The sequence below is a fragment of the Rattus norvegicus genome, chromosome 8 (assembly GCF_036323735.1).
Source record: "Rattus norvegicus strain BN/NHsdMcwi chromosome 8, GRCr8, whole genome shotgun sequence".
NCBI lineage: Eukaryota > Metazoa > Chordata > Mammalia > Rodentia > Muridae > Rattus > Rattus norvegicus.
The window spans coordinates 75846909-75861473 of record NC_086026.1 but is presented as its reverse complement, the minus strand read 5'-3'; the positions used below and the strand labels follow the sequence as shown (position 1 = coordinate 75861473).

The following is a 14565-nucleotide window of genomic DNA, read 5'->3' as shown; positions in this document are numbered from 1 at the left end:
ATGTTGGCTAAGGCAAACTTCCATCTCTGGTACAGTGTCAGGTGCTTTTAGAAACACTACATAGACACTCTTTCCCCGTTTCCCTGCAGGTGACCTTCACAGCTCAAGTAAGAAGAATGTACTCACTGCCAGCAGTCAGTACTTCATGCTCCCGTTCCTCTTCCTCATCTTCTGCCTCTGGGTGGCCATCCTCCCTGTCTCTCTCTGCCAGCTCTTCCATTTCAGCTTCTTCATCAATGGTCCGGGTAAAGGAATGCTCTTGAGGATCAACATCTGCAGAGTCTTGGTTGTCTGAGATCTTAAAGAAATGATAAGGAAACTACACTGACTAAATCTGTGACACCATATGCAAAGGCAAAACTTGCTTCCCATAATTCACCACCATACTGTCACCATAAGAACAGGGGATCATCACAGTGGCATAACTAAAATCCAAGTGTGTGCCTATTTGAAGTTCCGCACAATCTCTGCTTTGTGCACATCACATAAAGCAATGCTAGCATTTAATTTCACATAATAAGCTGGGTAGAAAAGTACATATGCATTCTACCATCCTGAAAGTGGCTATCCCCCTTTCCTGTCATTTATATATTTAAAATAAACTTCTGGTGTTGAGAATGGGGAAAAAAGTTTTCAAGAAACCTAAATTTTTATGTTAATAAAATATAATGTGTTTATATTAATATCAGAAAATACTTCTGATATTAATAATAACTCATAAGCTTTACAAATGATACACTGGTTATTTGCAAAGATTACACAGACTATATGCACATATATACAAACAGACATATGTTCTTTCTTGCCTGGTATTTCCATTGAAATGTCATGCTATAGAATGATTGATATTTACTTTGTGTTTGGCTATAAACTACAAAGCTACAATGTAAGTTACAACATTATACAAACACAAAAGGTGATTTTTGTTATTTGGTTTTGGGTTTTTTGTTATCATTTGTTAAGTTAGTTGGTTTGAGATAGGGTCTCTCTGTTCAGCCCCAGCTATGCTGGAACTCACTATGTATGCCAGGGTAGTCGTTAACTCAGAGAACCACTTGTTTCTGCCTCCGAGTGTTAGAATTAAAGGCGTGTGCCATTATGGCCAGCAAAAGGTGATTATTTGACCCTATTGTTCCTTTAAAGTTCTCTATGTTATTACTCTATACAAATAAATGCTTGTGGGAACAGTACGAGGGTTCAAACTCAAAGCCTTACGCATGCTTAATAAGTACTCTACCATGTAACTTTAAGTCCAGATCATCAATAATTCTAAATTTAAGATAGCACTTTTTAAAATTTAACTTTGCCCTCCTTCCTACCCATAAAAATCCTAAAGTTCAAGATCTAGTAAGAACAGTTAATGTAGTTTCCCATGGTGGCCATGCTACCCAACAATTATCTAGACTTAGAAAAGTCTACAATATAACTAAATAATTCATCTCATAAATTTCAATACAAAGAACAAATGAAAGCTTTCAATTACAATCATAATAAAGGATGTCTGTGATTCATGACCAGTAAATTTAGAGGTGTTACAATATACAAACACTTAGAAATTTCACAATATACAAATATTTAACAGTGAGGTCCATATGTCACACATATTCACTTTCATATACATGAGTTTCAAATTGGAGCTTTGAAAATTAATAAATTAATATTTCTTCTGAACATTTAAGGTCACTCTCAAATATCCATACTCATAAAATACTAAGCCTTGCTGAATACTAGTACATAAATACTAAGACATGCTGAAGTCTTGTCTGTTGTTTATGCTTAGGAACTAAATCACAAAGAGCAAAGGCTCTGATGCTTCCCAGTTTTAAAGGAAGCACTGGGAAGAGGATGTTCTTGGGTTTGTTTCTATTATTACAGGGTTGTGCTATCAGAATCACCAAGCCCTTTCAAAATCATCTATTTGTTCCCATATTTATTCCTTGATCATCCTCCATCTTCACTTTCAGAATGTTCAACTATAACTATAGGACTGCTACATTGTTTATAACCTTGATCTTTTTTTACCTTTCTCTACACAGAATATGTAATCATTTTCAGTTCTTGTATGACTGTTGCATTTTTTAATCAATCTGAGGTATATGGTAATATCTCTGATAATTTCTGGCATCACAAGTTAAACAGGGTAATTCCAATGTAACTCAATCAATAAAAAAAGGAGACTATTTATTACCCACGATATGACTAAGCCAGTTTGTAATGATCATCTATGCAGGCTATTACCTAGCAGCCCTATTGGGTTTGATAAAAATGAGGTATATAAACCCCAACACTTTTATTCTTCCAATACGTTTCACTAGAAAACATGCTAGCATGTTTTGAACATTCGCACCAATCAAGGCATGTTTTTCATAAATTGTGGGGCCACCTCCGACAAGCTTGCAGGAAAACATAGAAATTAATTGATTTCCAACTTTACCCATCTGTCTCGTGATGATGACCTGGTTTGAATAAGTTCAAGGTTCTTGCAAGCAAGTAAACGACTTCGAACTTTGTATACACAACGATACACTTCTGATAAGCTTTTACCAGGTTGGTATCTAAATAAAGAACCAAAATAGAAAAGTTACCTAATTTCTAACATCATGAGAGCAAATATTTGTCTGAGGATAGTTTTTAAGTTACTTGCCGGCTTTCTCCACATGCTTGACTAAGTAAGTTTGTATGTTTGAGGAGGGCTGCAAGAACAAATCTAGACACAGTATCCAAGAGTGACTCATTACTTAAAGTTGCGCTGTCCCAATCTGAAAATAAATGACATTTAAAAGGACTCAGCATACAGTTCTGAGGTAATATTAATAGCTTTTGTTCCCCAACACCTCAATTTCACTGACATTTTGTGCAACTACTTGACAAATGCACAAATACTGATTCAGGTGCTGTAGATACAGTTTTGAACTATGACTCTGATCTCACAGAATGTGAATCTTGGTATGGGGTATGGAGATGCAAAAGACAGTAAATGAATACAACAGGCAAGGGCTAAGGAGAGAAAAAAAAGAAAGAGCCTGGGAACTGTGCTGTATAATTTCTATTTCATTCAGGTGCTCTGATCAGCTTTCTGATTTGAAAAGAGATCTAAGTGAAGCAAGGAAAGAAACCTCATGGGTACAGAACATCACTAGGATAACCATGTGATAAGAACATAGTTTGAGGATTCAAGAGGTCAGAATTGCTGGAGCAAAGGTCCATGTATAAGAGTGGTAGTAGACGACATTAGAGAGCTGGTAGTGAATTTGATTATAACTTATCTTGCAAACCAGTGCAAAGCCTTTACATATGACTTTGAAAATGGGAAACAGTATACAGATCTTTGAACACAGAAATGGCATGATCTGGCTCATATTTTAAAAGGCTCTACCTCTTGGATGGAGAACTTACTATTATTATACATGTAGTAAAAGCAGGATTCATAAATGCAATAAGCAATAATGGTGATCAAACCAGGGTAGAAACAATTCAAGTAGTGAGAAGTTGTCAGAGTTCACATAAATTCTGAAAGTATTGTCAAAATTTGAAGTCAAAAAAATTTAAATGTATCAGAATATAGAGGGAATGGAAAAGCACACATGTTTTGTGGGAACGGAACTGGAATCAAAGTCTAGATCTGAACACATTAAGCAGTCTAAAAACTGAATGCACTATTGAATTAGGCATACATATATAAAATTATGTATATATGTATATGGTATGTATATATTATTTTAAGCCATAAAAGTAGATCCTGCAAGAGTATAAGAACATCTGGGCAATTAAAAATATCTGGACAGAAATGAATATATATAATTGAAAACTCAAACCACAGCATTAGATAAAGAAAATTAGTCAGATGGTCCCCCGCCCCCATTCTTTAATTCTATGTTGGCAGACCATGGAGCACATTATACTAGATAGAGCATATATTCTTAAAATAAAGAAAATTCAGCAGATTCAATTGGGGGGGAGGGTCCTCCCTATTCCCAGAGTGATGTCTACTCATCTGACAGATTACCAAATAATAATTGTACTTCAAAGCAAAACCAAACAAAAAGTATCCTTGGAAAATATTAAGCCCCAATTTAGTTTTACTTGTTCTTAACTCCTTTCCCAAAAGATAAAATGCTATACATTAATTTTTCACTTTATTTCCATGTGTAGGTTAAAAATATAAATCCAGACTTAACTACTCTATAGGTGAAAAAACTGACAATGCAAATATGCCTAACTTTATATAAAACTTAATAGTCCACAGAGACTTTTGTAACAACCATGTGTACTGTATACGTGCATTCAGAATTTATCCACATCAGATTCTCAAGGAGTTACCTGTTCCAGAGACCTGGTTACCATCCGAAAACTGTTATGACATAATTAAACAGAACTCTAGTTTAAGGATGCTAATTTTCAACTTACAGAACAAAATACAGTAATACTCTGTGCTGTTTCAAATCTAGCATGCATTATCCTGCTTTTAAGTTTTTAAAGTAATGAGTTCATAAATAAGTCATTGAAGCTATATTAATTAATATCAAACATCACAGAATGTTTATTAATTTTTACAATTAAACATGAAGTCCACACTAAACTATCAAGAATATAGCATATTGTATTTACCTTAAGTGTTTATGTTGGTTTTAAAAGTTCTCATTCCAATATAACAAATGATATTATGATATAAAGTTAATTATGGGCTGGTAAAATGGTTCAGCAGGAAAAGTACTTGCTGTCTAAGGTTAATAACTTGAGTTCAACCTTCCAAACCCAAGGAGGGAGGAGAGAACTGACTCCCCGAAAGTTACTTTCTCAACTCCAAGCGTGCACCATGGCACAGCAGACCTGCACCCACTAATACACACACAATAAACTTTTCAAAAAGAAATTTAAACCTAACTAGATAATGACACAGAATATTTGAATATCAAAAATGATATTAGATGAGTAAAATTTTTCTTATTACTTTACCTTTCATCTCTGGATAGGAATCAACATAACAGAATAAATGGTCAAAAATAATCAAAATGAATGATCTACAGCTACTTTATTTGTGTGCTTTTTTAAGAACCCTTTTCATCACATTTATTTATCTATCTGTGTGGACAGGGGCCAATGCTATAGTATACATGTGTGTGGACCAGAGAACAATTTGCATCATATAGGTCTTTAAGATTAAAATCAAGTTGTCAGGCTTAGTAGCAAGTCTCACTGTCTCTGTTTGCTTGTTTTTAAGATGGAGGTCTCCCTATGTTGCCCAGGCTGGTCCTGAACTCATGGACTAAAACAGTCACTCTGTCTTATTCTTCCAAGTAGTTGGAAATAGAGGTGTTACTACCATGCCTGGATGAGACAAAATTTTCAATGGTACTATTTCTTTCTTTTAAAATTACATTGCTTGAGAGAAAGGGAAGAGGGGAGATGAGAGGGGAAAGGGGAGAGGAAAGGGGAGAAGGAAAGGTTAAAGAGAGAAGGGAGAGGGGAGAGGGGAGAGGGGAGAGGGGAGAGGGGGGAGGGGAGAGGGGAGAGGGGAGAGGGGAGAGGGGAGAGGGGAGAGGGGAGAGGGGAGAGGGGAGAGGGGAGAGGGGAGAGGGGAGAGGGGAGAGGGGAGAGGGGAGAGGGGAGAGGGGAGAGGGGAGAGGGGAGGGGATGGGAAAGGGGAGGATAGAGTATACTCTGGAGTATGAGTGCCATGATAGGTATAAAGGGCAAACAGTAGACTGCAGTGCTCATGTGGGTCCCTGGGACTGAACTCAGGACATCAGGTTTTGCACAACTGACCATGAGCCATATCACTAGCTATCAAGCTATCTTTCCACTTGTGTTTAAATGTCTAAATAACTGATCTAGGAATGATAGCACATTTGGTAATTTCAGTACTCAGGAAGCTAAGGCAAGAAGACTAAGAGATTTGATGGCAGACTTGAGCTTAAGATTCTGTCTTTAAAAGAAAGAGATGTACATAATATACCTCAGTTCATTCTATTTATAAAAGATTAAAGCCAAAGAAAAGTGAAGACATATTTACTCTAACCATCTTTTAAACCTGAGAATTCCAAGATACAGAAGAAAACTAAGGATAGAATAAGAAAAAAAAAAACATGGAAAAAAATAGAGACTATATATGTGACTCTCAACAATATGGGTGACCGAGTTTGTCTGGTTGGGGTACTTATTTTGAGAGAGGGTTTCATGTAACCCAGATTAGCTTCAAACTCACTATGTATAGTAGAAGCTGATCTGAAACTGGCCTTCCTGCTTCCCATCCAAAGTGCTGGAATTACAGGTATGCGCTACTATGTCCAGCTTTAATATGGAGTCACTGTCAAACAGGGGAGCTAAGAATTAAACAAGGACATTGTCTGAAATTTACACATAAAATTAATTCTACTGAATAAAAAATATTGAAATGGAAATATTACCATATACTTGTATACTATTTCACTATTACATTTAATAGCATATATTATCTCAAATGGGTATTAACACTCTGAATAGGCAAAAATTTTTATATAAAGAAATATTCAGTAGGCTTACAGCCTAGCCATCTAAATATACATCCACTAACATAATGCCTCATTGAATACTTTCATAAAATGGTTTTTTACAGAGTCCAACTTTAACACAATCTACTTTCTTCAAATGGGATATATGTAAATGTGACAAATAACCCAACCCACTTTCCACAAGCAGAAAATAACTATTTCAAACTGTTACTTATATGAAATCATTTTCCTCAGAAAAAGCAACTGGCGGGCTATTATATTTTATCTCTACAAACACCGGAACTAGTGAGGTAAGTTAGCTATATATCTATCCACTTCCTCCTCTTTATCTTACCTTTACTGACAGCATAGTCCTGCATGCTGATCCAAAGGCTTCTGGCAGGCTCTTTAGAGCAACCCAATGCCAAGTCTACGTAGACAGCAATTTCAGGCCGCAATTTGTAATCAAAAGGCTTCTGTTCTTCATTTCCTGAAAGAGCTACTTCTAACAGGCAGCTCATACATTTATCTATTAAAAAAAATTTTAATTAATAATTCTATTTACTTATTTCTCTTTCCCCATCATCCCTGTGCATGCACGCATGCATGTTTGTGTGTGTGTGTGTGTGTGTGTGTGTGTGTGTGTGTGTGTGTGTACTACAGCATTTGTGGTGGTCAGAAGACAACTTGTTGGAGTCACTTTTCTCCTTCCACCAAGTAGGTCCTAGTGATCAAGCTCAGTTATCAGTCCTAGCAGCAAACACTTTATATCTTGACCCATCAGTCCTCAAGTTCTCTTTGGTGTTAATGATTTGAGACAGGGTTTCTCCATGTAGCCCTGCCAGTCCTGGAACTCACTCTGTAGACTAGCCTGACCTCAAATTCAAGAGATCTTCCTGCCTTTGCCTCCCAGCTGCTGGGATTAAAGGTGTGTGCCACTTCCAATTTTAAACTTCATAAATTTTGTAACTGCAAATAAGATCTTATATACTCAAAACATGAAATTATGTACTTGGGGCTAAGGTAGACACTACTAAAATGAAGACCTTTGATTTTTTTTTTAGTTGGAAGCAGTATCACCTCTCTAACTCCCTTTAAAAAAGAAAGAAAGGGACATTTTGGCAAGAGAGCCAGGGATGCAAAATGTCCTACACATGAAGCACAACTTGAAAACCATTGTAGTAAAATTACATGGTATCTTTTTGAAAAAAGTAGAATCACAGGAAAAGATGATAAAATGTTTTTTTCTTTAATAGACTTAAAGGAAAACAATCAGTTAAGGAAAAGATGATAAAATGTTTTTTTCTTTAATAGACTTAAAGGAAAACAATCAGTTAAGATTGATACAAAAAGGATCAGAGATGCCATGAACAAAACCCCCATTTTTACAGGATCTTTAGCATTCAGAATTATTATTATATTTTTGGAAACATATTTTTGGGTGTTGCTCTACTGTCTGGGCTGATCCTCTTTCTCCCAAGTACTACAATGTTAAGTATGTGCACACCTACAGCTAAATCACTTCACTTTTTTTCTTCCACTATTCTAAAATGATTGTCAGAGTTTTGACAAGTACCAAAAGGCAATTCAACCCATAATATAATAAAAATATTATACATTCAGTTTTACAGAGGCAAATATCTCTTTTTTTTTTCTTTTTTCGGGGCTGGGGACTGCAAATATCTTTTCTTAAGTTACACAATTTTATTTCTTAAAAACTAAAAAAATATTAAAATTGAAGTTTATTTTATTCATACTTAAGTCCAGTTAAAAGGTATTTATGGATCAACAGACACCTTTCTTACTCCAGGGATTACTAGGACTACTACAGGCATGAGTGCTGAAAATGCTGGGATCTTACCCTGCTAATTGTTGCCTGAATATCCCACAAATTAACTTCCTCTGCTTCACAAGGATCAATCAGTCTAGCACTCATTAGTCACAGTCAAAATCAATTTCTAGTCAAAAGTGAAGCAATGGGTACTTGCTCTATTTGAATGGGAACTGTTCTCCTTGCTCTTAGTCACCATATGTGCCTGCCCAAAGCAAAGCTTTTCTTTTTCTTTCTACCCTCCCTTTCTCCCTGTCCACCCCAGCCCTTTCTACCCTGTGGGCTCCCTCTTACTTCCTCTCTTCCCCCACTCTCTCTTGACTTTGTGTATGTCTGAGTATTTTTCTTACTAGAAAAAATATCAAAAATTAGGCTTAATATAGGTTAGCTAATCCTATTCAGTACTTCAAAGAATCAAATTTAGAGACCAAGAGATATTGAGACACCAATCCTAGATAAAACTACTAGATCATACTGGGACACTGAATAAATCTGGTGTTCAGTCTAAGAGCCAACAAAGAAGAGATGGGAGATATGGAAGGAAAGGTAATTCCCAAAGGAAACTACAAAGGGAGGAATAAAACCTGCCATTCAAACCTATGGGTAGTGGCTGTGCTGGCTAGTTTTATGTCAACTTGACACAAGCTAAAGTCATCTAAGAAGAGAGAACCTCAACTGAGAAACTGCCTTCAAAAGACTGGACTACAGGCAAGCCTGTAGTGTATTTTCTTAGCGATTAATATGGTGGGACCCAGTCCATCGTGGGAGGGTTTGCCCCAGGGCTGATTGCCTGATTTCTATGAGAAAGCAGGCTGAGTAAGTCATGGGGAGTAAGCCGTCAAGTAAGCAGCACTCCTCCTGGCTCCAAAGTCCTGTCATCCTCTGACTTCTTGGGTGATGAACAATGGTTTAGAAGTATATGCCAAGTAAGCCCTTTCCTCTCCAGAGTGCTTTGGGTCATGCTGCTCCATCGCAGCAATTGTGACCCTGTCTAAGACAACATTGCTCAGTCCTGATAGGTACTCTTCCAGTGCATTCTAGTCCGGGAAGTGGTTTCCAACTCCAAGCTTTAGAACACAAATATCTTTTCCTATGACTTGATCAAAATGAGTGAAAAGTATAACAGAATAGGACCAGACCTGTATTTCTGGCTTTTTTGAATGAGGGTCTCTCATTGTAGCCCAACTGAGCCTGGAACTTATATAGCTTGGACCAGATCTTGTAGCATTTCCCCTGACTCAGCCTCTCACGTACTGGGATTACAGGGCTAAGCTACCAAAGTTGGCTGGAGACCAGTGGTTTGCAACCTATAGGTCACAACCCCCTTGGGGATGACATATCAAATATCCTGAATATCAGATATTTACATTATGGTTCATAACAGTAGAAAAAATTACATTTATGAAGTAGAAATGAAATAATTTTATGGCTGGGTCACTACATCATGAAAAACTCTATTAAAAGGGTTGCAGCATTCCAAAGGTTGAGAACTAGTGCTCAACATTTTTCTAGATCCACATATACACTACACTAGTAGTTCACAACCTTCACAAGTTGAGACCCAATTCCCTACACCATGCTGCAGAACTTAACTATTGTTCTGTGAACTGTGTATTACAATTTGAGATCCTCTTTTAAACTAATGTGGAAAATGCATGAGTTCTGTATTCAACACTCAGGTAAGAGATCTCCAAGAAGAAACAAAGAAGTACGTGTTTCACGTGCTTCAGAGAAGCATATTACCCAACTGAGGGGTGTCCATTTCCACACCATCACTGAAAAGTGGTGTTTTCATCCAATATGCAGTATCCTGTTCCTCTGGAGACACAGGGGAGCCTTGAAGCATGCCACCAAGACATCGCCCAATGAGGAGAGCAATTGTTCTTTCCAGATCCACAAGCCATACCCAAGATTGAGCTGGCTGAGGTAATGGCACCCCAGCTGGGTCAATTACTTCTGGCCCCCCTAAAGAGAAAATCAGTGGTAATTGTGTCTTTATCTGTTATTTTTATACTTTAAAAGCTTTCTCATTGTCTCTAACCTATGAAACTATAACATATTGAAGAAAATATTTTCTTAAGGAAAACACAGTATTTTCTATATACAAATTACCTGATCTATTAGACTAATTTAAAATGTACACAGACATGTAAAGCTATCAAATAATTTTTCCTTTGTAAAGTTACTAATTTTAAGAAAAATACTAAATCAGCGCATGCAAACTTATCTTAATGGATTCTATTATACTACCTAGAGTAAATTTTATCATTTTTAGTCAGTCTTTGGGACTGTTTCTCCAAAACCAAACAAGAATTCATTAATAAAAGTGACACTATTGGCTAATGCTCTTCTGGTTTGAACTCAGAACTGTCTCATACAAATCCAGACCCAAGTTTTCTTACTGGATGTTTGTTTCTAAAAGTTCTTCACATGCACAAGACACTATAACTGTGAAGGTAACAGAAATCAAAAATCACTGGTGCGAAAAAAAGCATTCCAAAAGGTGGATATTTGAAAAAAATTAATAAATAAGTCTAGTAAAACTAATAAAGAAAAACAGACTCCATATATTTTAAAAATAGATATAAAAAGAAATATAACAATGCTTACATAGGAAATTTCTTAAACCACAAATGAATGCAATCACTTTTACACCGATGAACTTGAAAGCCAACAAAATAACATATTCTGGAAAAATTACAATTTCTAAAATGGATTAGAAAGAAAAGAATCCCACAATCCATGCACATACACAGTAAAAAAACCACAAAAGCCACATAATTTCATAGAAAAATTCCTCTAGCACTTCAATAAAAGATAATCTTTACCTTACAAAAATTATTTCAGAAAATAGGAAAAAAAGAATTAAGATTCCAAATTCATACTATATAAATATAGTACTAATTTGGCAAACTAGGCAAGAACAGCTTCAAAAAGAAAAACTTTAAAAAAGTTCATGAACCAACCCAAAGAAATTCAGAATAGGATAGTTAGCTCATCCAACACAAGAAAGTTCTAAGACACTTTAAAGCAAAAATAACCCTGAAACTATCCACATCAAGCCAAATCACTACACTAATATCAGCAGTCATGAATTTGATATTTTGACCATTTCAATGCAATGGTCAACAGAACTGACCACTATTCCAGCAAGAGAGCTTCAACGTTATCCTGTCAGAGTCCAATGCTTTCCAGTTAAAAAAAAGAAAGAAAGAAAGGAAGGAAGGAAGGAAGGAAGAAAGGAGAAAAGAAAGAAAGAAAAGAAAACAAACACTCTATGCACTGAACAAGTGGCTTTCTTACAGTTACACAAGAAGTTACTAGCAGAGATTTAAAAGAAAAGACAATTCACTAGTTTTGAAAGATGTAATGTTCTAATGTTGACTGCCTTAACACAAATACTCCAATAGGTAACAATAATATTTTGCAAATCTAAGTATTGTCAACTGTTTAGAACAACAGCATTATATAAATCAAGAATGAATTAAAATGCCATGTTTAAAATCAAATGCACTAAAAAGATACTTTCTCAATCTCCATTTTAAAATTCAACCAGTTATTTATATATCCAACAAAAATAAGAAATGTTACTGTCAAATATATATTTAAATTTATAATTTTTTATATTTACGACATAAAATGCTTAAATCAAATATAATGATCCACTGATTATAAATGAATTATTTTCAATACATCAAAGGAAAAAAGTAATGCTGACTACAGTATGACACAATTCTGCTACTGTTGTACGACACATCTTATTTTCAGTCATTCATACTCTGAAGAACAAAAGCCTTAGAACCACTGACCATAAAGATGCTTGCTGTGATGTCTATAACCAGCTTTCTTAGCTACTGCATGTCAATGGCCCACTTTAGACTGTTTACTCTTAGAAGATATCGTATCTTTTTGATCACAGTATTGTTTTACTTGAGAAATGAAAGAAGGACAACCTTTCTCAAGAACACTATTTAACTTTTTATTGCCTCTACTTACCATGAAGAGGCCACTGTAATTCTTGGTCTTCTAAAAGAGCAGCAGCTGGCAGGAGTCTGTTAAGGCAATCAAGAGGTGGCAAGAGGTCGAGGAGGTAACTCAATAAAGGACGAGCCACTGACACGGGGAGCAACAGTAGGGAGTTGATAATCTGACAGAGCATACTGCCTGCAGCTGACACATAGATCACATCTATGAACAACAAGAATGCAACGTAAATCAATTACCTCAAACAATCTTAAAAAAAAAAACTAAATACTTCTTCAGTTTAGAAAGAGAGTAGACAAATTCATTAACTCTTTGTTCAAATCATAAGGCAAGCTTTTTATATTTTTTTAAATTAAAATAATTTTAAAATTAAGATCATAAAATATCTGTCCTTTCACTATGGGAATCACTTTTCAATCGGATTTGTTCCATTACTGCACTGTACTCAGGGAAAGGAAGAACATTTAGAAGTGAGCGCAGTCTGAATGAACAATAAATTTATATTGCATACATAACAGTCAAACCAGACTAGTAAATAATAGTCTTGGTTTCTCAGCTGATTTCTTTCTTTTCTTCTTCTTCTATTTTTTTTGGGGGGGGTAGGGGTGGGAAAAGAAAAACTTCAGAGATCAACAACCAAGAAAATATTCAGTAGGCAACAAGAGAGGCTCTGGTGCCAAGGAAAGTCCTCAGCTATGTGGAAGTCAGAAGAATTGCTTTGAAATTAAGAACAGCATATTACTACAGCAGAAGACCCTGTCTTGAAAAAAAGGAAGGGAGGTAGAATACTGCCCAAATATGCAATAGATAAAAATGTTACTTTATATCATAAATTAACTGTTTGAGTTTATATCACTTAATGCCTTTAAATTTTTATCTATTGAGATAAATAGAATCCTTTAAGATCAATCACTGTTAAGTCACCCCTGAACCAAGATGAAAACAAACAATGAATAAATGCGAACCAAACTCAGGATCATTTCTCCTCTACACAGAGATTATCAGGCCCTCTTGAAGGTTTGGGAAAGTTCAATCACTCTTACTTTATAACCACTGGTTAAATGTGAAATCCAACACCAAACTCACCTCTTAATTTTTCTCCAACACTGCCATTCCAAGGACTTTCTTTAAGCAAATTCGCAGAACGTGAGTAGATGTCTGTGGCATGAGGCAGCAGGAGCTGAAGATGTTTATGAAGCAATGCCACACTGCTTGAGTTCTGCAAACAAACAAACAAAATGCCTAAATCACCACTCTGGAAGAGCCAAAGTACAAAAACATTATGACATCCCCAACTATCTGAGTTGTATGTTCCTAGTAGAGCATCATGTAAAGCACAGAATCCATACCTCAGTAATGTTATTAATGTGGCAAAAAGCAAGCAGTTGTTTCTGTAATGAACACAGTAGCTCATGAAGATGAGCAGGCTGACTGTTCTCTGAAGATGATGTTCCAAGAAGATATTTATCACTATTCTTTTCTAGCTCTCCAAATGCTTGATCCTAAAATAACATATAATAAAGATTATATTTTAAGTATGTTTGGAAAACTATTTTTATGTTTATTCTTTTTTATTGCATGAGAAACACTTGATAAAACTTTAACATGTCATTTTATAATTTTAGGTTAGATATTACTTGGACACCACAGTATTTCAGATCTGACATCTTTGGAGAAGGGAATCTAAAATTTTAATTTATATTGTTTAAGTGTTATAATACTTTGGCCCAAAAAGATCCTTACCCCTTTATTCTTTTCTTAATATATTGAAAAAGCAAGGTACCGTATAAAACCCTAAATTTCTTAAGAGAGTCTTCATTAAAATTTCGGCCAGATGAGTGTCTGGATGGCAGGTCTGAGGACCATATGGCTGATCTGACAGGTTTCCATATCCCATGCACACAGTCGAAAGGTCAGCAGCATCAGAAGGTGAGCTATAGCCAAGAAGGGAGGCTACGTGTGTATGATCCTGTAAACTTGTCAGAATTATATCCAGTTGCATTCTCTAAACAATAAAAAAGAAACATATAACTCAGATAACATGTACTAGAAGAGAAAAAAAATTTTAGAAATTAGAATTTTTATACTAGCAAAGCTAATTTATCTACTTGCTTGATAAACAATGTTCAAGAAGTATATAATTATAGGAAAAATTATTCAGTTAATACCATTTTGGAAAATGTAACAGGTTTTTAATCTCATCTTTTAGGATGAACAGCTAAAATTCTAGCTAAAATAATGTACATAATAATTTAAGCACTATACGTAGACATCAATAGA

The 14565-nt window shown here is 35.6% G+C and overlaps 1 protein-coding gene across 14 annotated transcripts in view; it reads right to left on the bottom strand.

The window, feature by feature from the left end:
• Nucleotides 1-14565, bottom strand: part of Herc1 (HECT and RLD domain containing E3 ubiquitin protein ligase family member 1) — a 169001-nt gene that overhangs the window by 103874 nt on the left and 50562 nt on the right. For 13 of the 14 annotated variants that reach the window (XM_063265523.1, XM_063265529.1, XM_063265525.1 and 10 more), the window contains exons 14-22: nt 14069-14290; nt 13635-13787; nt 13372-13504; nt 12298-12489; nt 10045-10266; nt 6826-6999; nt 2645-2759; nt 2435-2555; nt 127-298 (exon numbers count right to left, since the gene is read on the bottom strand). In XM_063265523.1, coding sequence (XP_063121593.1) covers nt 127-298; nt 2435-2555; nt 2645-2759; nt 6826-6999; nt 10045-10266; nt 12298-12489; nt 13372-13504; nt 13635-13787; nt 14069-14290 — 1504 coding nt within the window. Of the gene's footprint in view, nt 1-126; nt 299-2434; nt 2556-2585; nt 2760-6825; nt 7000-10044; nt 10267-12297; nt 12490-13371; nt 13505-13634; nt 13788-14068; nt 14291-14565 lie in introns of those variants that run through there. The other variant, XM_039082477.1, reaches the window with a different exon arrangement.